Source organism: Aspergillus uvarum (genome assembly GCF_003184745.1).
Source record: "Aspergillus uvarum CBS 121591 unplaced genomic scaffold BO82scaffold_8, whole genome shotgun sequence".
In the NCBI taxonomy this organism is placed as follows: domain Eukaryota; kingdom Fungi; phylum Ascomycota; class Eurotiomycetes; order Eurotiales; family Aspergillaceae; genus Aspergillus; species Aspergillus uvarum.
This window is the reverse complement of record NW_020291305.1, coordinates 385,384-409,410: the sequence shown is the minus strand read 5'-3', so window position 1 is coordinate 409,410 and position 24,027 is coordinate 385,384. Positions and strand designations below refer to the sequence as shown.

The 24,027-nt window shown below is 53.5% G+C and overlaps 7 protein-coding genes across 7 annotated transcripts; 5 read left to right on the top strand and 2 right to left on the bottom strand.

Moving 5' to 3' along the window:
* Positions 1–126: 126 nt before the first annotated feature.
* On the top strand, positions 127–2,390 carry BO82DRAFT_381112 (inorganic phosphate transporter; the record flags this gene model as incomplete). Its single annotated transcript, XM_025637816.1, has 7 exons — positions 127–198; positions 251–361; positions 408–754; positions 818–1,716; positions 1,764–1,786; positions 1,869–2,038; positions 2,090–2,390. The coding sequence occupies 7 exons, from the start codon at positions 127–129 to the stop codon at positions 2,265–2,267; spliced, it is 1,800 nt and encodes a 599-aa protein (XP_025495283.1). The 3' UTR covers positions 2,268–2,390.
* A 1,818-nt stretch (positions 2,391–4,208) lies between these two features.
* Positions 4,209–4,776, top strand: BO82DRAFT_399032 (uncharacterized protein; the record flags this gene model as incomplete). Its single annotated transcript, XM_025639075.1, has 2 exons — positions 4,209–4,699; positions 4,755–4,776. The coding sequence occupies 2 exons, from the start codon at positions 4,209–4,211 to the stop codon at positions 4,774–4,776; spliced, it is 513 nt and encodes a 170-aa protein (XP_025495282.1).
* A 6,308-nt stretch (positions 4,777–11,084) lies between these two features.
* Positions 11,085–13,084, top strand: BO82DRAFT_351440 (TauD/TfdA family dioxygenase). Its single transcript, XM_025634423.1, has 5 exons — positions 11,085–11,425; positions 11,485–11,835; positions 11,911–12,176; positions 12,277–12,543; positions 12,608–13,084. Exons 2-5 carry the CDS (start codon positions 11,560–11,562, stop codon positions 12,969–12,971), a joined length of 1,173 nt encoding a protein of 390 aa, XP_025495281.1. The 5' UTR covers positions 11,085–11,425; positions 11,485–11,559; the 3' UTR covers positions 12,972–13,084.
* Positions 13,085–13,131: 47 nt separating this feature from the next.
* Positions 13,132–16,396, bottom strand: BO82DRAFT_351437 (anaphase promoting complex subunit 2). Its single transcript, XM_025634422.1, has 2 exons — positions 15,686–16,396; positions 13,132–15,615 (listed from the first exon to the last, which is right to left on the bottom strand). Exons 1-2 carry the CDS (start codon positions 16,262–16,264, stop codon positions 13,276–13,278), a joined length of 2,919 nt encoding a protein of 972 aa, XP_025495280.1. The 5' UTR covers positions 16,265–16,396; the 3' UTR covers positions 13,132–13,275.
* A 796-nt stretch (positions 16,397–17,192) lies between these two features.
* Positions 17,193–18,077, bottom strand: BO82DRAFT_199013 (V-type ATPase assembly factor PKR1). The gene has a single exon (XM_025630585.1). It carries the CDS (start codon positions 17,822–17,824, stop codon positions 17,285–17,287), a length of 540 nt encoding a protein of 179 aa, XP_025495279.1. The 5' UTR covers positions 17,825–18,077; the 3' UTR covers positions 17,193–17,284.
* A 1,584-nt stretch (positions 18,078–19,661) lies between these two features.
* BO82DRAFT_328445 (sugar porter family MFS transporter) lies at positions 19,662–21,728 on the top strand (the record flags this gene model as incomplete). Its single annotated transcript, XM_025633010.1, has 5 exons — positions 19,662–20,196; positions 20,260–20,732; positions 20,794–21,139; positions 21,204–21,280; positions 21,334–21,728. 5 exons carry the CDS (start codon positions 19,662–19,664, stop codon positions 21,583–21,585), a joined length of 1,683 nt encoding a protein of 560 aa, XP_025495278.1. The 3' UTR covers positions 21,586–21,728.
* A 271-nt stretch (positions 21,729–21,999) lies between these two features.
* BO82DRAFT_429581 (glycoside hydrolase family 15 protein) lies at positions 22,000–23,782 on the top strand. Its single transcript, XM_025640552.1, has 3 exons — positions 22,000–22,253; positions 22,301–23,129; positions 23,178–23,782. The coding sequence occupies exons 1-3, from the start codon at positions 22,031–22,033 to the stop codon at positions 23,647–23,649; spliced, it is 1,524 nt and encodes a 507-aa protein (XP_025495277.1). The 5' UTR covers positions 22,000–22,030; the 3' UTR covers positions 23,650–23,782.
* Positions 23,783–24,027: the final 245 nt, after the last annotated feature.

The window sequence follows — 24,027 nt, the reverse complement described above, 5'->3', positions numbered from 1 at the left end:
TAGAAACACGCCATTCTATTTCAGCCTCTCAACTCGGTTCCTACACAAGTGGAAGGTGCCATCGGAGGCACAAATTCAGAACAAGACCAATCAGGGTTCGAATTATTGCCAGCCTGATTGATCGTTATGGGTCTTTTTCCCCAGGTCAAATTGTACCTGAATCCGTGGGGAAACTACGAAGACTTCAGGCATCATGCGGTTATTAGTCATAACATAACCGACGACGAGTACTCTGCTGATTCGCCTCTAGCCGGCCCAAAGACATGACTTCATTATTAGTCGTTTAGAGCATGCGAGAAAGCGAGAATGGCTTTGGGTTATTGTTGTGGCCGGTACCGGTTTCTTCGCAGATGCATACTGTGTAAGTGGATTGAACGTCAAGTACACAGCCGTGACTGACCTTATAGATATTCTCCGTCAACATGGTCACTCCGATGCTCAGTGCGGTCTACTGGGACGACATCAAGCTCAAGTCTAACACCTTGCACAATTATCAAGTTGCCCTCGCGATTGCCACTTTAGGGGGTGCTCTGGTCGGCCAGATCCTGTTTGGCATCGCCGCTGACATCTGGGGTCGCCGTAAGATGTATGGATGGGAACTCATCATCCTCATCTTCAGTACTCTCGGCATGTCAATGGCATCGTCTGGAAAGAATGACTCTATGTCCATGATTGGAATTCTGCTCTTTTGGAGGTTCTTCATGGGCGTGGGGGTGGGGGCTGACTATCCATTGTCGGCCGTAATCTGCTCAGAGTATGACCCTTTTTTTTTGTCGTGTGCAGTGTGTTGCTCAAGTCAGGTCTCATGGTATCTCAGGCTAGCTCCGACAAGCATAAGAGGTCGAATGTTGGCAGTTGTGTTTCTTTGCCAGTCTCTTGGAGAGGCGGCCGCTGCGGCCGTGGCACTCATTGCCGTAGCTGGCTTTCGAAGCAGCCTCCCAGATGATCCCAACAGTCTGAAATGTTCGGGCTCCTGTCCCCATGACCTGGATAGAATATGGAGGTATATTGTCGGCTTAGGCGCAGTTCCGGCGTTTGTGGCCATTTGGTTCCGGATGACTATCATTGAATCTCCACGGTACACTGCCGATGTGATGAACAATAGTCTGCAGGCTGCCGCCGATGTCTCTCAATTCTATCGGTCAACAGAGCTACCAGCCACATCGGCGTCGAGTTTGGGAGAGAATTCAATCTCTCTCACACAGACCCGTACACGCGACGATCGCATTATCTCGCCGGTCGTCTCCCGCGATTCTGGCTCCGGAGCCAGCGAGAATGACACAAAACCCCATGTAAGCATGTGGAAAGATTTTAAAATGTTTCTCAAACAGAACCACAACCACCGTACACTAATCGCTACTTCTTTGTGCTGGTTCTGCCTCGATCTGCCGTTCTATGGCTTGGGCTTGATGAATGCAGAGATCGTCAATACCATCTGGTACGGGCAGGCCATTCAGCCAGCGGGCGTCTACCAGTATCTCTTACGTGTGTCATACCAAAGCATTGTGGTCGTCTCGTCTGGTGCTATTGTGGGTAGCGCCATTGCGGTCATGACGGTCGACCGCATTGGCCGGCGGAATCTGCAGCTTTTGGGCTTTGCCTGGCTGTTCATACTAAATGTGATCATCGGTGCGGCTTTTCGGTATCTTAGCGAGCATGGCGATGCATCGGCTCTTGTTGTGCTCTATGTGCTGACGCAGATCTTTTTCAATTTTGGTAGGTTCATACGCTGCCATGGAAAGAGCTGGCTAATGCTGAACTAGGACCAAACACCACGACTTATATTGTATGTTGCATACAGAGGCATTCTCTAGACTTCGACATTGCCCATCGTTTGTATCATTTAAATCACATCTGACACCCTGCAGGTCCCCGCAGAACTCTTCCCAACTCGCTTCCGCTGCACCTGCCATGGTATCTCGGCTGCATCCGGAAAACTGGGATCTATCCTCGCGCAGTGCTTTCTGGGCTATGTGGACTTTGGCAATGGTGCAAATTGGCGACACGTGCCAGATTGGCTAGGTTATGCGCTTCTATGGTAAGCCCGTCGGGCTTTGTCTCGGGTGGTTTAGGTCTAACAAATATCTAGCCTGTCCTTCTTCATGCTGATGGGCCTCGTTGTCACTCTTTGGATTCCAGAGACCAGGGATTCGAACGGGAAGAACAAGGCTTTGGAACAAATCGCCGCGGAGATGGAGTCCAAGGGGGAGTTTGGTCGGGACATTGAGACTCATGGCTTGCCCAGGCCGGCTACTGACGGCCTTTGAGGTTTGAATCTCTTTATATAGCTCCTGCTTGCTGTGATACCTTTGTATGCCTGACTTTGCTTATGCGCCTCTTTTCGGGCAGTGACGAAAGCTCACCCAAGTATTAAACTCATTCATTACCCGCTTGTATTCACCAACAAGAAACAGTTAACCTTTGGATTGAGAGTCTCCGGTCACTGTGCTACCAGTAGGCCTTCTAAAGGACTTATTCACTTCCTTGCTACTAAACAGGTTGTAGATTAATTCACCACATACCACATGTAGTCTGTAGAGCTAAGCTATTGTCTCATTTTCATTCAATGTGATTTGACTAATTGTTGAAAACCATTTACTCTCTGACTGGATGTCCATTCCCTAGAGGTGGTCTGGCTCCATTTACTTCGTCTCCCTCCACTATTTAGACCTCCTTCCACTCCCACCTCTTTCTCTTCCCCCTCCTCGTTCCATCCACTAACCCACCTTCCTCCATCGCTCCATCTCTTCCATCCCTGACTCTTCATCTTTTCTTATCTTCCATCATCCTCTCATGTATCACATCATCATCCTGTTATCCTATATACTGCCTACCATCTTCAGATTGTCCCATCTACTTGATAAACCTTCTACAAGCCAAACATAGAACGCCGTCCGTCAACATGGGTCCGTTCCTCAAGCAAACAGCCATTTGGCGTATCCTGAGTGCACGCTATACAACCTTGAACGACAAACTCAGGCCATATCCTGGTGTTCCATTCTGGGCCGAAGAACATCAACTCAGGCCACCTCGCCAGTGACGGGTGAGGTGTCACCACCGTGTTCATTGCAGATCAAACGCCCGTGGCGAACCTACTCAGCAGTCTGCTTTCCAGAAGCTCCCAGTACTTCTCGCATGTTGAGGATCGATCTTACATCAATTAGCAACTGCGTTGCCCACACAGAGTGAAGATCATTACACGGAATAGCAGCTTTTCTCGACAGATGGTGATGAACTTTCAAAATGCAATTATCTACTCACCTCAGGGGCATCTCGAGAAAGTTACAGCTAGTAATTATCGAAAACCTCAGGATGCTCTCGATTTCCATCAGACTCCCCCTATCTACCCACACAGTGTGCGGTTCGTATTTCAACACAGAAGAATCCACAAAAGGTTATTGTCGAAATCACTGACCCTCAATTGTTTGGGAATCCTGGGCTCTGTCAAACGCGACGTCACACTATACTAGAAAGGGAACGATGCGCGACTCAACATGAAATGAAGAACCCTTAAATAGAGCCACCAGAGCACGTATAAACGTCGGCGCAGATGCGTCTGCCATGCAGTATAGCAATCTGCGAACACTGTGGTTGGATCCTGTGTGCCAAGGTCGCTAGAACTGGGTTAAAGGGGCGGTTTGCCCTTTACCCAGTGGCATTGAGTGCGGATAAAAAGTCCCATCTCTAAAGTGTTCTTCGGGCTCCCAACCAATGCTTACCAGAAAGTCCAGTCGATGAGGCGATCTCCGTCGCTTATTGTGGGATGATCTGACAATTAATTAATATTGACTTCTGGCGCACAACAGCTTAGATCCGGACTCATACGTATCGTGCGTAACACAGCTGAAGCTCACCCGGCGGTGAGATTATAGACAGTACGACGCTCTTATGCGGCTTCTTTTCCGACGTGGCTTTGAAAGCTTATACCTCGAACAGTATTGTTCCTGGATCGTCCTCGCGGCTGGAGGCTTAATCCAGCTGCGACAAAGGGACTCAGCGAGGGATATGGGTGGAAACGCAGAGAGTGTGGACACCTCCGTTGTTGGGGAACGAGATTTCGAGACCCTTGTGCACCAATTCGTACACTGCGGAACGAATGTTATGCAAATTCTCGCCGGCTGCTGCTGTACAGGACCGACTTCGAAAACAATTTATCGGCCTTTAGGAGCCGGAACATAGGATTTGGGAAGGGAGGAGAAGACTACTATATGGTCCATGTATCCCCTTACTCTACACTGGCGAATCTGGCCTCGATAAAACGCTCGCCTTCATTGCAGACAGCTGTTATCCATCGATACGCTCTGAACGATTCCAAGGATCCAATCAGTGCCTATTTTCAGCATGGTCACAGATCCAAGAGAGCGAAAGACCAAGAATCAAGCGAGCCTGATGATTTGGATCATTCGATTCAGAGCGTGGGCTGCACTGTCTTTGTCGCGAGCGCGCCTGCCCCCGCCGCGCCTGCCGCTCCTGCGCCTCCAGCGGGCACACCCAGGGCCACCTGGGACCAGCCTGCGCCCCGCGACCGGTCCAACGACGATGAGTGGGGTGCCTCGCGATTCGTCGAGCTACCCGCCGCGGCCTGGTTCTCAGGTCGCAGCGTGGCAGCGCCCGCCGTGGTGCCAGGCCTCCTACCCTGGACAGGTTCGCAGCCCCTGTCTGGCCGCGAGCGGGCCTGGATCCGCGAACCCGTTGTGCGGTCTGTATTGTATATTAGGTGGTCGGACCCCAGGCAGCTGGCTGTCCGGGCTCAGCTCTTCGAGGGCATCCTTGTGACTCAGGCTGGCCGGCAGCCGCCGCTTGACCAGATGTATAGATACTGTCGCGACCCCTCCTCCGGGAGGGTGTTCTGCAACTGTATTAGCAGAAGAATTAGCCAGCAGTGCAACAACTGTTTGCATACAGGTGGCAAGTACTGCTCCCTTATAGAGTAGTATTCCGCCCTTATGTGTCCCGGCCGCTGTGCATCGCGAATATGTGCTGCAATACCAGGCACTGCCATCATCTCCGCAGCCGGGGCTGCTGCCGCCACAAGATTTTATATTAGTCTCTTTCCGGTTCTACAAAGGAGATAAGGATAAGGCTTGCGTGATACCTTGTCATATCAGTGATCGGCTTCTGAGTTGCGGTCATGATGTTTTGTTCAAGATACGACCAATCGAAAGGAAGGTGCGAAGTTTAGTGTATCAATTGACATTCAGACTCTCTTAAAGGAGAGCAGGATTCTTAGGGATAAGGTGAGAAGCCTCCATAGAGCCTTACGAGTCTTATATTAGAAGTTTAGTGACACTCCAGGGAAGGCGGATTCTGCTAGCCCATTCAGGGGAGGACGGTCCTGCCGTCATACCCACCGCCACCCTTTCTTCCTCCATCTTCAGCCTGTTCTTTCATCAACCAAGTTACCACTGGGACAACATCGTTGGATAGTTACAAACGATGTCGGCTTCCTTGATGTCGATGGGAAGGCCATGAACGACCCTACTTCATCGTGACCTATACTACTGAGGCTCGTCTTGCCGTTAACCTCGCAATGACCCTCTCTCCATACAACGCGCAGAGTACCAGGATCAAGGAGCAGCCAGCTAGCCGGTGCTGCGATGGTCAACACAAGCTTAGGGCGTACAAGTCATTAAGTACATGACTCAGTACGTGTACAAGGGCCCGGACCATACTACACCCTACTTCAAAGCGGCAGACGAAATCAAACAGTATCTGGAGAGCCAATACATCGGCCCGACTGAGGCAGCTGTATGACTTCTCTGTTCCGTGTCCACGAGGAGTATGCGACCTTAGCAGCACCAGTGGAGGAGAATGGCCAAGTAAATAGCAGCCAGAACGAAGCATTGCAAATGTGGGTCCAGCTGAAATGAGTATTTCGATAAACAGCGACACGCGTTAATTGAGCGGGGCTTGCCAGAATCATCGGCAAAATTAAACGAACTTCAGTGGCATGGGCGTGTCTCTAGTTGACCGACCTTGAAATGCTTCGGCTCATACTAACCCATCCCATTCGGAATGAAGCTTTCCGCCACGTGTTTAAAAGTATGCTCGGGTACCAGGACGCATCAGGCATGCCGACAGACTCTAGCACTATGGCTTTACTAATGTCAACTCGAAGTCTACGATACCAGTGCTCGAAATGCCAGGGTGATTTCCCACGAAGGTGTCAACTCGTCAGCAAGACGGACATGCTATGCCGGCGGTGGGACGGGTGCAAGGTAGTCATACCTATATGATATGTGCGGTTCGCCTTGTAACCAAAACCCAATATGCAAGTTGCGAAAAGCAGTACAGAAACAAGATGTTCGTCTCAATACTGCTGAAATCTACATCCATTGTGATAAAGAACACTAAGAGTAAGAAGGAATTGGGCAGAAGTGCAACAGGTGGATGCGGTTTGAATGTAGGTACTGTTTCTGGCGAGATTAGATGGTCTGTCCAGTTGCTCATCGGTGCAAACCTACTGTAGTCTGAGCCTAGTGTCTAAGGATTTCAGGATCTTAGCCAAGCTAACTTCATGAAAGAAGCGTACCCTTTGCCTGGCTGCTGTATGTGGGCCCTATGAGCCTTGCTTAGGCACAGCCAGTCATTGAACCCGTGTCGGCCAATTCTGACAGAACATTGTGTGTTGCAAACAGCCATGACTACTATCTTTCCATGCTGTGCATGAAGCATACAAGGATGCGTGCCATGAATCCAAGATTAGAAGCGTCAACTGCTGCAACGTCGGGCTATAGCCTGAGATCACCAGCTGTGGCGATCATCTGAACCGAGCGAACGCGGCCATCGCCTGGACTGACGCCGCGCTAAGGTGTTTGCCTTTTGGGCGTCATTTCATAGATTTTGTCAGTTCCGAGACACCAAAATTAATTTCCTGGTCGTTCTTGCTAAGTATGATGACGTTGTGCCCAATAGATCCTGGCAGAGAAAGCGACTTGCCGCATCAAACGCCAGAGGACTGGTAAAGATGACAAAGATGACTCAGGGTCTTCAATGGCTACCAAACAGAACAATAATGGGCAAAAGAATTCTCCGCCGACTTCTTTATTAAACCTGATTCAAATATGAACCCCACGGAACAGGCTGCTGCAAATGGACGACTGCAAGGAACGTATCCCAACCGTCTTGGAGACGATGTCTGGGAACATCCGAGCCAGGGACAGGCCCGACGTACCACAATTACGTTCGCCTACATAGAAGACTTCAAAAGTGGAAGAGGGGCATATCAAGCAGGCCGATGATATCATACAAGGCGGAGAACACACTGCGTGCGGTGAAAGCAATTGAAACAGTGAGTTCGCAGAAGCCCAGCGTGATGGAACGTATTCAAGCTTCCCAATATCAACAATAACTTACTCGTCTTCAGAGCGACGATAGCCAAGAGCCACTCCATCGACAAATTTGCAATTCAACCCAGCTAGCTTGCCGCATGTGCAATCAACTCTACATCTACATGTCTCCGAAGTGGGACAGCTGGATTTGTAAGCTCGATAATAGTTTATCCCGATGCTGCAACTATATCTCTTACGGATCAGGATTTGGGGGTCTCTTTTGGCAACCTCGTCGTGTCAGAAAGCATTATGGAACCTATTTCGACACTTCGGGTCTTTCTGGTGAGAGCATCGACCACTTGGCGTTATGCACTTATTACGGCGATCCGGGTTATTACCTCAAATATCTCAGATCTTTGCTTGGGAGTGATCCAAAGGATCTGCCGTGGAAGAAGCAGAGCAGCCTCGACATCAATCTAAGGCAAAGAGAATGCATTTGTTCCTCCATTTCCATATCCTCATCTATCCACGCGTCTTCGTCAAGTTCCATCACTTGGCAAGCGGTTCAAGAAAAGTCCTTTACTACTCGTGGGTACCTCCGCAAGCAATACTGGAGGTTTATATTTGCGACTAAACCGGACGGAACGTTTGCTCACTCTAAGCATGATCTCATATCTAACATCGGGGGCGACTACCGCGACCGCTATACGGGCTTCCTCAACCCTCACACCCACACGTCAAAGGGAGACATCAAGCGATGTCTGGCCCAGACGGTCCTGACTCCCCGTACCAGTAGGGGAGACCCGCTACCAAACAAAGGGAGGGTTCTAACATCACTGGTTCCTTGCCCAGTTCCGGGCGATTCTTCCTGCTCTTCCGGAGGAGTGTCTTCGGTAATTTCAAAGAGAGAAAACACTGTCACATTGGTAAGGCTGTAACGGCCGTGCTGACTGGCGACCACTTCGCCAGGATGTTGCTCCTCGCAAATGGTCTCAGGCGACAGGTCGCTACCGGTGGGAGGGACGTGAGCGTTGATGTCTCCTTCTTCCTGAAGATCGTTCATGGCTACATCCATGGGACAAAACCTCGAGGTCAGAGTCGTCAAACTAGTACCATCTTCTGCTGCCCTGGGGGTAAGGGATGGGCTAGATGACCCAGGACCTGCTAAGATCGCGGTTGTCACAGATGCACGAGATGCTGCCGTGGAGTCGGAACTAGACAAGGGTGGTTATCTGGGATTCCCGACTGAGGAACGTGCGGTGGCTTACCGACGAGAGCTTCTGCCGATGTTCATCGCTTCGATCTTTACCCCCCAATATAAAGGGTGGTATATCCTTTGTGATAGAGAAGCTGTATACATGAAACAAATCTGGATCCTGGACGCCCAGTGTCACAATTTTAGTTACAATCCAGATCAACAACAATAAGATCTATAAGAACCGCGCGCAACTGTTCGACCTGTCGCCATCGACAAGAGCAGAGATGTCGAAGTTGACGAGGATCGAAAGAGAACCCAGAAAATGCGGCTGGCCTCTTCTGTCTGGGTTTATGCAGTGCCAACAGTAGCGAATGAAAAACAAGATTTCGATGTCGACCAGGGAGTATGTGTAGCGCTCGTTTATATTCCGGCGACGATTCAAGCCCTAAAAACAGCCGATGGCAGTCGAATATCCCATGCAATCATCAGATGTGTCTGTTCTCACGCACTCGCCGCTGCCGACTGAGATTCTGAGTTTTGTTTTCCTGGGTTTATGATCCAGGTCCTCCAAGGGCTTTGCGAAACAACTTCTTGGCGGAATGGAAAATCCTCTACGATTGGATTCCAGCCCCGCTGGAGAATTGAGGGTATTTACACACATTGTGCACTCGCTGAGGGTGTATTGACTATTCAGCCTCGCGTGCTCGAGCGGATCGAAGTGAAGGCAGAAGAACAATCTGTACTAAGAAGCATGCCACACTGGCATGGGAGGATATCCGCCTCTCAGATACGAAGGAGCTCACGTGAAACAAATTGGCCTCAATTATGCGATTCTGACGCGACAAAATGAGCAAAGATTATTGTACGGTGCTTCTAGTCTTAAACCCTGCGATACAATGAATGGGAAGGCATTGTGGCGGAAGAGGAGACAGATAGTGAGCTACTGGACAACAATGGGTTTTCCCCACGCCTTCCCCAATGAAACCAATGAGATGTACGTCTATCGAGTGCTTGACCTGGGATCCGATAATATTGAAGCTTGACAGACCATGTTTAGATACCGATTCGTGGGTATTCTTGGATATATCTGGACTCTAGCACGCCAGACCCCAGAAGGCAATGTAGCGAACGGCAGCCCATCGACAAGCGGATATAGGCCACCTTGGCTAATATTTTAAAAGAAAAGCTCCCCCATGGGATTGCCAGGATCGAACAGGCAATCTTCCCGTTGGTTGGTACAATATCCAGTGGTCCGAAACTGACTCGAAAAGAAGTGCTTCTCTCCCCGCATCTGTTATCGACTGGCTGGACATCATCGACCGTGGCTTGCACAAAAAGACACCAAAGGCAATGAGCTACCGAAGGACAGTACGTGGGTAGGCCATGCCTATAGGAACAACTTACGTAAGTATAAGCAAATGATATATTGTACGTGCTGATTTAATCGGTTGATGCAATCAATATGTATTGCATATGCCACACCCCATACCCAAGAAGCCTGTTTTCCTCCGTTTCTATCCTTCTTCTTCTCTTACATATGCCAGCCCTATATTATTATATCTCCTCCATCACTATCCTTTATTATCTCCACCTTACTATTCATGCTCAGCATATACTAACCGTATGATTCCTTAGATCCTTTCATCCGATCACACTCCTCTTACTCTACATTAAGCCTATACTTTATGTACACCCTGCATAAACCGCCGGGATGTCGGCAACCGCCCACTTGTGAACTCAGGATGACCTTAACAATCCCGAGCTTTTGAACACTGTAAGCCCGCACCAGCAGGTCGGCTACTTCCAGAGTACATATATACCTTGCCTATCCAGTTCCTATGCTAAGCATATGCAGGGCCAATCCCAAACAACAACTCAGGATGGCAGCCTCACTCCACGCGCGCCCCAAGAGTATCAGCCGAGGATAATTCCCGTATAAGCATATCCAATACACATGCACAGCATATGCTAACCTCTATAGGTGCCATGTGACAGTCGTGGGTGGAAAGATTATGTGTGGCTACTGCTGCCTGGCCAAACCAGAGGACATCGCAAATATCAACCATGAAGAAGTGCCTTCTATCTTCATCATCCTCACGACCAACGACCACAGGCAACCCACCGCAATCCTCTTGCTGAACGTCTGAGACACCGCGGGTAGGGCCAAACCGATGCAATATCCTGAAGGCCTGGCTGTGGACGTCGGGTTGCTCTTGCTCTTATCACCCACGATGCAGGAGACCACCCCGAGCCGAAAGGTTGAGAAAGACGACTTGAAGAAACAGGTGGAAGGCGGAGGTCAGGCTTTCCCCGAGTGTTTAGCACCTGAATGATTTAGAAAGGGCTGTTAAATTGTATTTTGGCGGCTCGAATTATGGCCGGAGGATTGATTTCACATATTCACGACATGACTGAATCAAAACACCGGTGCTAGATGAAAGGGATAACCGCTCGTCACAATCAGTATGCGATTCAGCTCTGTAGATACAGGTTTCTCGATGGTTCGGGGTAGCTGTATGCGTGGAGAGAATGCACGTGACCCCACGCCAACAAATATGACCTTCCTAAAGAGGCAATTCTGAATCCATCCCCCCTTCCATTAAACATCACTTGTAGAATCATCCATGCAACAAAGATACCTCTGCTCAGAGTCCGGCCGATGCGTTTCTCGCCCGAGACACGATAACGTTATTATCCCAAACGTTGGACCCTCACAAAGAAACAACACCCCATCGTCACGGGAGATTGCGCCATCGGACCACGGCTTTCGTGATCGCCCGCCAACAGCAACATAACTGGCTTAACCCAGGCATGTGCGCTCAGGCACGCCATCCTCTCCACTCTTTGCAAGTGCAGGGAAGAGTCAATGATCATCGCGTGCAGGAACGAATTCTGGAACCATGGCTGGACCGATGCGCCGATGCGCCGAGGGGTCGAGGGGTAGCGGGGTTGCCGGGTAAGTATATAATCCATCCCCTCGCTCATCCAAGCCGCATTTCTGATCCTCTACTACAGAATATACCACAGAATTTCCGAAAGATACCAGCAAAGACTTTATCCACGGAGCAAGACCACAGGCAGTCCCCCGCAATGGCTCTCACCCAACAACCCCCCACCACGATCCCCTTGGACATCTTCCCGGACGGCCTCAAAACCACCGGCCAACACCCCCCGCTCTACGAACACATCCACCCCTTCGACCGCTTCCCCAAGGAAATCACCGGCCCGACCGTCTGGAAACCCGAGGACTACCGCGAACACCCGGAGAAATGGACCCATCGGTTTACTGCTGCGGAGGTCGAGGAGTTGTCTACGACGGCGGACGCCTTCCTGGCGAATAAGATCCCGTTGACGGGTATCAGCAAGGTGAGCAGCCCCCTCTACCTTCACCTTCACCTTCACCACCACCACTCTGAAGCATGAGCGCTAACCAAGCAACAGACCAATTTCCCCCTCCCCACCCTCTCCACGCGCCTGCACACCCTGCGCGAAGACCTCCTGAACGGCAAGGGCTTCATCCTCTTCAAGGGCCTCCCCGTGCACGAATGGGGCAACCACAAATCCGCCGTCGCGTACATGGGCCTAGGCACGTATCTGGGGTATTTTGTGAGCCAGAACAGCCGCGGCCACGTTCTGGGCCACGTCAAGGATCTGGGTGAGGATCCGACGCAGATCGACTCGGTGCGCATCTATCGCACGAATGCGCGGTAAGCCCCGCCTGGCTTTCTCCTACCTTCCATCCACCCAACCCGACCAACCCAGCCCCAAGCCATAGAATCGATACTGACCGTTGACTGGGTGGGGCAGACAATTCTTCCACGCCGATGACTCCGACATCGTCGGCCTGCTATGCATCCACCGCGCGCGCGAGGGCGGCGAATCCGACCTCGTCTCCTCGCACCACGTGTACAACACCCTCGCCAAGGAGCGGCCGGACGTGCTGAAGACGCTGACGGAGCCGATCTGGTACTTCGATCGGAAGGGGGAGACGAGTCAGGGTGAGGAGGAGTGGATCCGGACCAGTGTGGTGTATCTGGAGCGGGAGGGGGATGCGCCGGCTAGGGTGTATACTAAGTGCGTCCTACCCTACCACCCTACCACCCTACCACCCCAATACCACAATACTAACAGACCCCAGATGGGACCCGTATTATGTCCGCTCGCTCACGCGCTTCTCCTCGACGGGCCTGATCCCGCCGCTCAGCGCGGCGCAGACCGAAGCCCTCGAGGTGCTGGAAGCCACCTGCAACCGGCTGTCGCTGCACATGATCCTCGAAGTCGGCGACATCCAGTTCCTGGCGAACTCGCACGTGCTGCACGCGCGCACGGCGTACGTGGACCACGCGCCGCCGACGCCGCGGCGGCATCTGATGCGGCTGTGGCTGGCGACGCCCGAGAGCGAGGGCGGCTGGCGCTTGCCGTTCTGGGATAGTAATGAGAAGAAGCGCGGGGGCATTCAGGTCGATGATCAGCCGCCGGTGGCGCCTTTGGATGCGGAGTAGATTTTCTTTCGTGGTTGGTCGGTCTCGGACTGTAGTGATTGTCTTGTGTTGTAAGATTTAGCCCTGTCTTGTCTGTTGGTTGGAATTAAAATACCATTGTTTTCTCTCTAAAAGATTATGGGGATGGGATTGGGGTCGGTCATAGTGTGAGTGTAATTAGGTTGTAGTCATAATTCGTACAGTACATGCTTGTACTTCCTTTCTCTTCCTCACTTCGTGCGATGCTGGGAAGGGGAGACTGTTATCTCTTCAGACAAAGGGATAGACATAGCCCTAGCTTCCATCCTCCAGTCACCAGCCATTCTTATTCACCCGCCTTGATCTTATAATTCCCCCCACTCACAATCTCCAACTTGCCCTTGGCCACCATCCCCGCCAGAAACTCGCGCAGCTCCTCGTTGCTGAACGGAAACCCGCCGGGGACCGCGATCTTCAGCATCATCACGATCCGCTGCAGGGGCATGGCGCCCTGGTTCGTCAGCATCCCCACGATAAACTGCCAGTACAGGTTCATCTTCTCCATCGCGGCCGCTTCGGCCGATTCCTTGGCGGCGGCGGCGGCGGCCGCCGCCGCCGCCTCGGCCGCGTCTTCGAAGACCGGGGAGGTGCTGATATTGGACGGGCGGTGGGGGTGGTGCGTCGTCGGGGTCGTAGGGGCGGTGTCGGTCTTGGGGGAGGTCGCGGTGGATTGGGCGGCGGGTGGGCCGTCATGCTCACCAGCGGAGGAGGAAGGCAGGACTTCCAGGACGCGGAAGGTGTCGCGCGGATGTTCGTGGAGGATGCGTTTGCTCACCCAGAAGAGGCAGGCGGAGCGGACGAGAGTGGCGGGCATGTGGAGTTGGTGGGCGAGGTCGGGGATGGTTTTGGTTGTGTTGGTAGAGGAGGAGTTGAACGCGTAGATGACCGTGGCTTGCCAAGTGGTGACTTCATCGACGAAGACGCGGTCCTCCAGGTCGAGTTCCACGGTGACCTGGCCGAGGCCGTTGAGCCAGGTGAGTTTGCGGGATTGTTTGAGGGAGCCGAAGCCCTGCGCGTAGCGCTGCTGCAGGGAGGCGATGGGTTCGGGGACGCGGAACTCCGGCCCCAGGAGGTCGGGCCAGAAGAAATGAGACAGGATCTTGGCGTGGAGGTCGGGGTTCTCTGATTGCTGCTGGCTCTTCGCTAGGCCTTGGTCGTTGCGGATGACGCCGTCGACGCGGCGCGAGTCGAAGATATCGCGGAGCATGACCTCGCACGCCTGCAGCGCGTTGTCACCAAAGCGGACCTTGAGTAATTCCAGCACGGACATCTCCTGGTCGAAGTCGGCACGTTTCTGCAAGAGACGCTCGCCGAGCATGTTCTGCATCTCCTTGACGAACATCTCCTTCGAGTCGAAGAGGCTGATCAGACTGCCAATCACGTCGGACGTCTTGGATTTCCGGTAGTCTGGCGCCGCGTCTACCGGGTCGGGCATCCAGTTCATGTCATCCCAGTCGAGTTCGCCACTGTCGGCTCTGAGGGAGTTCTGGTGCGCCTTGGTGAGCTCAGCGGATAGTTCAACCAGCGTGTCCGGGTGGTGGAGGGATGCGGTCTGACCGTCCGCATCGGCAGGATCGGCCAGTAATCCGCCAACAATGACTTTGATGGTATCATCTCGGTCACGGAGGTATCGACGGATGGGACGGGCAATCCGATCGAGGAGAACGCCCTTGGGGTCAAGTAAATTAAAGGCTCGGATGATAGAAATATAGACCTGGAGAATCTCGATAGTGGATGCTCCCGGATGCAGCAGTCTTAGATTCAAGGCTGCAATGAAGGACTGGGTCAGATGATATCGCGCGGCAGGGTAGGTTGTGAAGTGGCGGAGATCCTCGATCGCACCGCTGCTTGCAGGCCACTCCACGATCACATCGAAGAGCTCGCTCGTGCGTAACGCTCCTAGACGGGCAATGCCAATCTCTTGCCATTTCTCCACATCGCCCAGTGTCACGTCAAGGTTGTCAACCTCCTTTTCACCGGATTCAGGCACATTGATAATGGACAGGACCTGAACAACTAGCTGCGCAAAGACATTCTCAATCCACTGCCGCAAGTGCTGCGAGGCAAGCGACGGGCCTTCCCACTGGCCCATATACGCTGTTCGCACGAACTCGGTCATCAAAGTATCCATGACGCTGGCGAACACCTTCTGTGCCTTGTCGCCACCCATCCCTACGAGTTGCAGCCCATTGCATAGCATCAGCAGCCGCTCTCGCGCAGCCCCGACCTGGGAATCTTGTTCCGTCAACATCTGCATCCTGGCGGAGGGCGAGGGCTCATCGCGCCAGTCCTGGTAGGACACGGAGCACTGCCGATCCACATCCATGTCATCCACATCATCCAGCCCGTCCGCAGCAGCCCTCTCCCGCAGGGCATCAATCCCCAGGATGACCAGCGCCTCCTTCATGACCTCGCGACTCAGCAACGCAGACGCCTGCGACCACGGCAGTGCATAAGCCACCATCATATGAAACGATCGACACAGTTTCCCATACACAGTCTCCTGCTCACCCCGATACAGCGCGGTCAGGATCTCCGTCAGCGGTTCAAAGTAGATCCCCCGAATGACTTGCAGACACACCACAATCCTCTGCAAGAGACCATCCTTCTCCGGTCCTTTGAGCGTCTGCATCGATAAAAGCGTCAGCAAAGAAAAGCACATTAAGCCCGATTTCCCGCCGGTCCAGCAAACTAACCTCAACCAACCCACTTCTCACATTCTTCAAAAAGTGCCTCCGAATCTCAAACCCGTACCAATCCAAAATACTCTTCTGCAGCGCGTCCCTTTGCTGTCGCACCCTCTTCTGCCCGAGAAACGGCTCGAGTAAGCACGCGAACGCATCCAGGGTCTCCTGGTCCGCCGTGCGATGGCGGTTCCACAGCCGCATGAATTGGAACTGGTCCATCTGTTCGCACCGGAGGAGCGTCGCGAAGCCCCGGTCGGGGACCGCGAGGAACTTCGTCGCGACGCGCCAGGCGCGGTCCCAGGTCGCCTGCTCGGGCCAGAGCTCGTCGTTGTCTTCATCGTCTGAGGTTGCGATCTCGGTTTGCTGGGAGGTGGTGGAGGTGCGGAAGGTAGGATTCTCGGGGCGCTGGGAGTCGGGTTCGGGGTGGTGGTGGGAGCGGTGAGAGGAGCGGAAGAAGAGGGGAGGGTTCGGACCGAGTGCGTGAGATTTCGCGGCCAGAGGGAAGTCGTCGAGCGAGGCTGGGGGGAGGACGGAGGAGAAGACGCGTTTGCGCCGGCTGGTAGTGGGTGTTGCTGTTGTTGGTGGCATTCTGGTGTTTGTGGTGTGAGTGGAGCCCGGATAGTGAGGGTTCAATCGAGGGGGGTCATAGTAGAGCTAGATGGGGCTTATGATCGCTGCGCGCCTTCATCGAGGAGGCGGCATTGTATTGTAGGGAACCCGTTGTCGTGGATGTTGTAGTGATTGAAGGAGTGCAGTTGCTGGAATTGACGGTGTTGATGGTTTGGAGATGATCGGCTGAGTCAGCTGGCTTATCGATAAGGACCTTCCTAATGAGGAAATCCCTAAGCATGACAAGTACGGAGTAACTTACAGTACAGCTAGCTTAGTTAAGAGCACAGAACTGTGTTGACTGAAAGTTAATGCATGCAGCTGGAGAGAAAACTTCATGCTGCAGCACACTGAAGCCTACAGTTTTACAATCTAAGCCTATCTTGTATTGCAAAGGTAGCTCTGGCTTCAATGTTACTTCAGCTTCAAAGAAAAATATTGAAACCGCAGGGCGAGGAATGAAAAGCAGTCACCGCGTAAGATCAGGATGGAATAGGCACCAGCAAGTAACACAGGGATTTCTAGTCTACTGACTGATCCCTTCTCTAATAGTACTTCTAGAATGTCGTCAAGCGGGACACTCGTATTTGCTGTGCAGCATGGCAACATGGCCTGTAGCCGCTTTACTCTGGCTAAGAGCTTCACCGATATTTGTACCACTGGGGGCTTATCACGTTTCCGCCAGTGGGTTGACCGCCAGTGTGTTGAGAGATCACTAGTTGAATGCCCAATGGGCGGTTCTAATGCACGGAATCAGTCTAGTATGATGATACATTGGCAAATCATCAGTCTACCGGCAAGGCATGTTATCTAACGGGTATCTCGTCGGTGGAGGAAAAGACAAGGCCACTCAAATATTGAACATATGTACCCACGAGACAGATGTATCAGAGTCTGTTCTGAGGGGTTGTGTAGGTAGGTGTAACCAAAAGGCAATTCGAGCCGGGTCTGGGCCCCCAAAAGGAGGTGCACCTGCGAGACCGCAAACCTGTTGCGTATCTAGGCCGCCTGGTTATCGTCCACCTTCTCCCATTCGCTATCGGTGCTCTGGTAGCCCGAGCTCTCGCCGCTGACGCTGAGACGCTTCCGAATTTCGCCTTGCGCCTCGGGGAGCTGGAGGGTGGCCGAGGCAGTGGTGGAACGCGGAGCGGAAGCGGGCACTGGTGCCGCCTCCTTGCGCACGGCGATTTGTTCAGTCTCCGTATCACTATCGGTGGCGTCGATAGCACCAGGAGTCTTGCGGATGCTGCTGTCCGGCTTGTCCTTGGAGCCCTCGTCCTGTTCCCGATCCGCTTGCTTCTGTTTCTCCGCCTCCTCGGCCTGGAACTGCCTTACTTCTCGCGCAAACCAGTTGATAGACCACCAGAGAGCGCCGGATAGAAAGGATAGAACCAGGAAATGAATGCTGTAGGTAGCCAGGAGGAGAGACAAGAGCAAAGCCTGCAGAGCTGCAAAGGTGACGTTGGTTGCGACCAGGAGCGTGGGGGTGGGTCCCGGAGTGAAAATGCTGGACCAGAGGTCCTCCATGAACGAAGCCATAATGGCGATCTGCTTCAGCTCGATTGGCCGGCTGAATGCGGGGGAGATTGCAAGGTAGGTTGGGTGAAGCTGGGGAAGAAAGGGCAATGACGTCGCAGCCGGAAAGTGGAATCCGTTGTCGCGGTGGTGGTTTTCTTTTTCTGTGCTTATTTTCCCCCCTCTCGTTCAGCCGGTGGGTCGCTCGGTGTGAGGTCGAGGTCGCTGACTTGCGTTGAGAGACTAGATGGCTTCTGTAGCTAGCCAGAGATCTGGCGAGGACAGACGTCTTCTGTGCAAGATACCGAGTAGGAGGAAGGTTGAGTGAGGAAATCGGAGGGAAGGTCGGCGCAGGGGGAGAGTCGCGGAATGTTTGGGTGTTTGGGTTGCGGGGGAGGATCGCCCGATCAGGTTTGGCCGGTCGGCGTTTGACTTGAGCCGATGGTGGGGAATATCACTTTGGAGTTTGGAGACTTTGGTTGAGTAGACCAGGAACTGAGCTAGTCACGGTTTACCCCGTGGGGGATCGATGGGTAAAAGTGGAAATTGTAGACGAAGGTGGATAGAGGGAACTGGGGAAGTGAAGAAGAAGGAGAGAGAGATCCAGGCTACTTTCATGAAGAGAGATGTAGAGAGAGAGAGGAATGGAAAAGAGGGGGAGACCAGCTGCCCGCTCTGGCGGTGGGCAGCAGAGGTGAGGGAAACAGCAGCAGCCCAACGACTGCAAAGTCATCCTCATCATCACGGGATCGACTGGTTTGTCAGGCAGGCAGGCAGACAGCATATCTCAGAATGTCTCTCCCTCTCTCTATCTCCCTCCCTCTTCCCCTCCGGCTATCGTCAGCTCTCCGTCTCTACCCACCTCCGTTGCCGACTTGTCGCATCATCCATGATCCCCCGATCGGAGCAACTCTGGCCAACGCGTGATTGGAAGACGCAGTCATCATTTGTACTTGCTCTCTCGTGCGGTGGAAGATGCACCTGTCATCTCCACGGCTGAAGAAGCGATGACACGGTCACCCTCCCTACCCGCAACCCCGAGATATCGACCATGTCGGAGGGATCAGATTGATTATTAGCCTGCAGTCTGAGGAGGGGGACTAAGCAACTCTGTTTGCTCGTACAACCCCCACGGAACTTCCCCGACCTGGACTGAAGCCAAGTCGGATTCCGTTTGCATGTCCGGATTTGGCAGATGGGCTCCCATGCCGTTACAATGACGACGGCACGTGCTACATTGCGATGACAAGCACACACAATCAGGGAAGATCGCACAATCTCGACTACAGGTGTAGCTGGTGGTCTGATTTGAGCTTCACGTTCTTTTCTGTTCTGTTGTTGGGTTAGAATGCCTGATAAGACACCAGACCGGCAATTCGATTTTGTTCCATTCCCAGTCCGCTCTCTTCGATGGGATTCGCCGCTTGGCCGCTTGGCTTCGAAGGGAGATGGCTCTATCCCCGTCCCACTTGCATCCCCCTCTTCTATTCGACCATCCACCCTGCAGATCACCGCATTTAGGGTTATTTTCTTCTCCTCTCTTCTGCCTCATGGCGCTGGAATCATCCGGGGACCATAATCTGGGTCTGGGCGAATCAGGTCGTACCGGTCCGCCCACCGTTACCCAAGGCTTTTGACTGCCTCCGACTGGTTCCAAGCTTCGACCATATTCACTCCCCCCGGATTCTGTATGACTATAAGTAACACTGTAACCTCTCGCTGTAGACATGTAGACCTCTCTGGCAACGTTGACCACCTGCATCAAATCTCCTTCCTCTCCTCTCCCGGACCCACTGGGATCACTCCCTAAGCACTTCTCTCCTCCTTCTGCCCCCTTTGTTTATCCTTCACGTTTATGGCCATGACCACCAAATCTGATCAACCCACAAAAGACCTCATTGCAGATGGTCGGTCCTCCATCCAAGGGGTCACCCACCATGCCGAGGACATTGTTGACGGCCGGGAGCCCTACGGCCCACCCGGGATCCGGGGTCTCATCGCCAATCCCTTTGTACTCCTGTGTGCCGGATGCTCAACCCTGGGAGGTCTGCTCTTCGGGTATGACCAGGGTGTGGTCTCTGTGATCCTAGTCATGGACCAATTCCTGAAGCGCTTTCCCGAGGTAGCCGAGGGACACTCAGGCTCCGGGTTCTGGAAGGGGTTGATGACAGCAATGATTGAGTTGGGAGCACTCATAGGCGCCTTGAACCAGGGTTGGATCGCGGATAAGATTTCGCGACGATACTCCATCATCGTGGCAGTGATAATCTTCTTGATTGGTTCTATTCTGCAGACGGCAGCGATGGACTATGCCATGTTGACAGTTGCCCGGTTTATTGGTGGTCTGGGAATCGGCATGCTGTCCATGGTGGCCCCATTGTACATTTCTGAGATCAGTATGTATCCGTTATTGCAGGAGGACTGACATTCTTGATGCTAATATTTGCTGCTACGCATAGGTCCTCCCGAGTGTCGCGGTACCCTCTTGGTGCTGGAAGAGTTCTTCATTGTGCTGGGAATTGTCATCGCATACTGGATCACATATGGCACTCGATACATGGCCGGTGAATGGGCCTGGCGCCTGCCGTTCTTGCTTCAGATGGCCCCTGCTATCATTTTGGTAGCTGGAGTCATTGTTTTGCCGTTCTCGCCGCGCTGGCTTGCCTCCAAAGGCCGAGAGGAGGAAGCCCTGCAGAGTCTGTCGCGACTGCGGCAATTGCCTGCGACGGATAAGCGTGTGCGCCAGGAATTCATGGATATCAAGGCTGAAGTACGCTTTCACCAGGAGATCAACGTGCAAAGGCACCCCAGTCTCCAGGATGGTGGACTGAAGAGCTCGCTGCTGTTGGAGATGGCCGGCTGGGCCGACTGTTTCAAGAGCGGATGTTGGCGGCGAACCCACGTGGGTGTAATGCTCATGTTCTTCCAGCAGGTACGCTCCCATTCAGCTCTCTATTTACTTGATAGACTTTCCAGGTCTAACATGATCATAGTTCGTCGGTATCAACGCCCTTATCTACTACTCTCCGACCCTTTTCCAAACCATGGGCCTAGACTACGACATGCAACTGCTCATGTCCGGAATCCTCAACGTCCTGCAGCTGGTCGGTGTGGCCACGACAATCTGGACGATGGACAGCATCGGCCGTCGCCCGTTGCTTCTCTGGGGTGCAGCCATCATGGCTCTCTGCCACATCATTATCTCCGTTCTGGTCGGCCTCTACTCGGACAACTGGCCTGCTCACCGGGGACCCGGCTGGGCCAGTGTGGCTCTTCTTTTCGTGTACATGATTGCCTTTGGGGGATCGATTGGTCCTGTTGGCTGGGCTATGCCGTCCGGTAAGCAGAAATTCTCATTGCTGGACACGCACAAGAACAAGGATACTAACAAGCCCCCCGTTAGAAATCTTTCCCTCTTCGCTCCGCGCCAAGGGAGTGGCTCTGTCCACCTGCTCCAACTGGCTCAACAACTTCATCATCGTAAGTGACGCAGCTCGAGTCGTGATTCACCTCCATTAACGCATCCCCAACAGGGCCTGATCACTCCACCCCTCATCCAAGACACCGGCTACGGGGCCTACGTCTTCTTCGCCGTCTTCTGTGTTCTCACTTTCCTATGGACCTTTTTCTTCGTCCCCGAGACGAAGGGGCGCACCCTCGAGCAGATGGACCACATCTTCAAGGACAATTCCAGTGAAGCCGATCGCGATCTTCGCCGGGCGGTTGAGGCTCGGATACTGCGGGAGGAGGAGCGGGAGGAGGAGACCCAAGGCACTTCTGTTTGAGCGGATTTCTCAATCTAGCCCTCTTTCTTTGTCTCATCGAGGATCAGACAGGGTGCGAGTCATCTGCAGCTTCACGTCCACTGGTGGATCCGTGCGCTGCAGCTTCAATTCTTCATACATAGCGTTGATTAGGTAGTCCCAGGGTTATGAAATTACGATTTCCAATTTTCATGATTGGGTTATTTTTCTTGTAATGTAGACTTGTTATTTTGTTGAGCGTCCCCGTGTCCAGACTACCAGATAAGTATAACCAGAGATCCTGGATTGAATTATGCTTGCTACTTCGTGTGTAGGACAAAGATTTCAATGCGATGCATGCAGTGTAACCGTCGATCCGCCTTGCATCATGCGGGGAAAACCACAAAAGGTCGCCTTAACCCCGTCCACTTCCGCAACTTTCCAACTTCGCTCACACCCGCTCAAAAGGAGAGCATTATCACCCAACATGTGGTCCAAGCACTTGATTCTACTAAAAGTCATCCTCGACACGGCCCTTGCGACTTCAAACCCCGAAGCATTCGATGCGACCACCCTTGCTGAGTTCATCGAGAAGGAAACCCCAATCGCCTGGAAGGGGATTCTCAACAACATCGGAGCAGATGGAGCACTAGCACACGGCGCCTATCCAGGCATTGTGGTCGCCTCACCCTCCAAATCAGACCCTGACTGTAAGCATCCCTCCGAGTCCTACGAAGAAGCTAACAAACCTTGGCAGATTTCTATACCTGGACACGAGATGCGGGGCTGACCATCCCCGCCATCACCGCCCATCTGACCGACGACGGGGACGACACCTCCATCGAGCGCATCCTCCAACAATTCGTCACCTCGCAAGCAACCCAGCAAACCATCTCCAACCCTTCCGGCTCCCTAGCCGATGGCACCGGGCTGGGCGAGCCCAAATTCCACGTCAACATCACCGAGTTCACGGAGGCGTGGGGGCGCCCGCAGCGCGACGGACCTCCCCTGCGCGCCTCCGCCCTCATCGCCTACGGGAACCACCTCCTCGCCCACGGCAAGACCGCCCTCGCCCGATCCAACATCTGGCCCATCGTCCGCAACGACCTGGCCTACGTCGCCCAGTACTGGAACGAGACCACCTTCGACCTCTGGGAGGAGGTCCGCGGATCCTCGTTCTTCACCACCGCCGTCCAGCACAAGGCGCTCGTCGAGGGCCAGGTGTTCGCGGCGGCGGTGGGCGAGACGTGCGCCGGCTGCGCGGTGATCGCGCCACAGATCCTGTGTCATCTCCAGCAGTATTGGGACGGCACGGCGGCAGTCATTTCTAACATCCCAACCAGCGGGCGCTCGGGGCTCGATGCGAATTCCATCCTTGCTGCGGTCCATACCTTCGATCCGGAGGCGTCGTGCAATGATGATGGTGGTGGCACCTTCCAGCCGTGCTCACCCCGTGCGTTGTCAAATCACAAGCATGTGGTCGACTCGTTCCGATCTCTGTACAAGGTGAACCAGGGGCGTGGGGCTGGCACGGCGGCGGCGGTGGGGCGCTACGCTGAGGATATCTATCAGGGGGGCCATCCATGGTATGTCGTGCTGAGTCTTTCCCGGTCCTACTACTGATGAGAAGCTAGGTACCTCACGACCCTTGGCGCGGCTGAGCAATTGTACGACGCCCTATACCAGTGGGACCGACAAGGCGTCATCGAAGTGACGGCAGTGTCTGCGCCTTTCTTCGCGGACCTCCTCCGCGACATCGTCCCTGGGTCATACCCACGAGCCTCGGATAAATACGCGGCCATCCGCGATGCGGTCAGGCGGTATGCGGACGGCTTTGTCTCGGTGGTCCAGCAGTATACCCCGGCGGATGGCGGGTTGGCGGAACAGTTCGACCGCAACACCGGGCAGCCGGTGTCGGCGATCGATCTGACGTGGTCGTTTGCGGCGTTCCTAACGGCCACGGCGAGACGCAGCGGTGCTGTGCCTTCGTCCTGGGGCGCGTCCGCGGCAGAGCCGGCCCGGGCGACGTGTAGCGCGACGAGCGTCCCGGGGCAATATGCTACGCCGGTTGTTGGATCATGGCGGGTGCATGACGAGCTGAAGTGATTGACTCGCACCATGCGGCCTCAGCACACGGCAACTAGAATGATGAATCGTGCTCCAGGGGCCTGAGTATCTTTGATGCGTGTCTGGATAATCTAGAGCAGGTTATATGAGCGACACAAGAACAAAATCGAGCAAAAACATACAACAGAAGGGATTCGCTGGTGGTCACCCACCCAACTACTAACCTCCCGGCGTGTGGCTTGAGTACGGCTGAGCGGACGGGAAGCCCTATTTTCCACACCCTATGGTCGTATGTGCTGGAACTTGCTCCTTACTATAATATTACCCTGACATCATTGATACATGCAATAAGATAGTCCTGATATCCTCTAACTACCATGAATGAACCTAAGCAGACAAGATTATCATTTGGCTGAA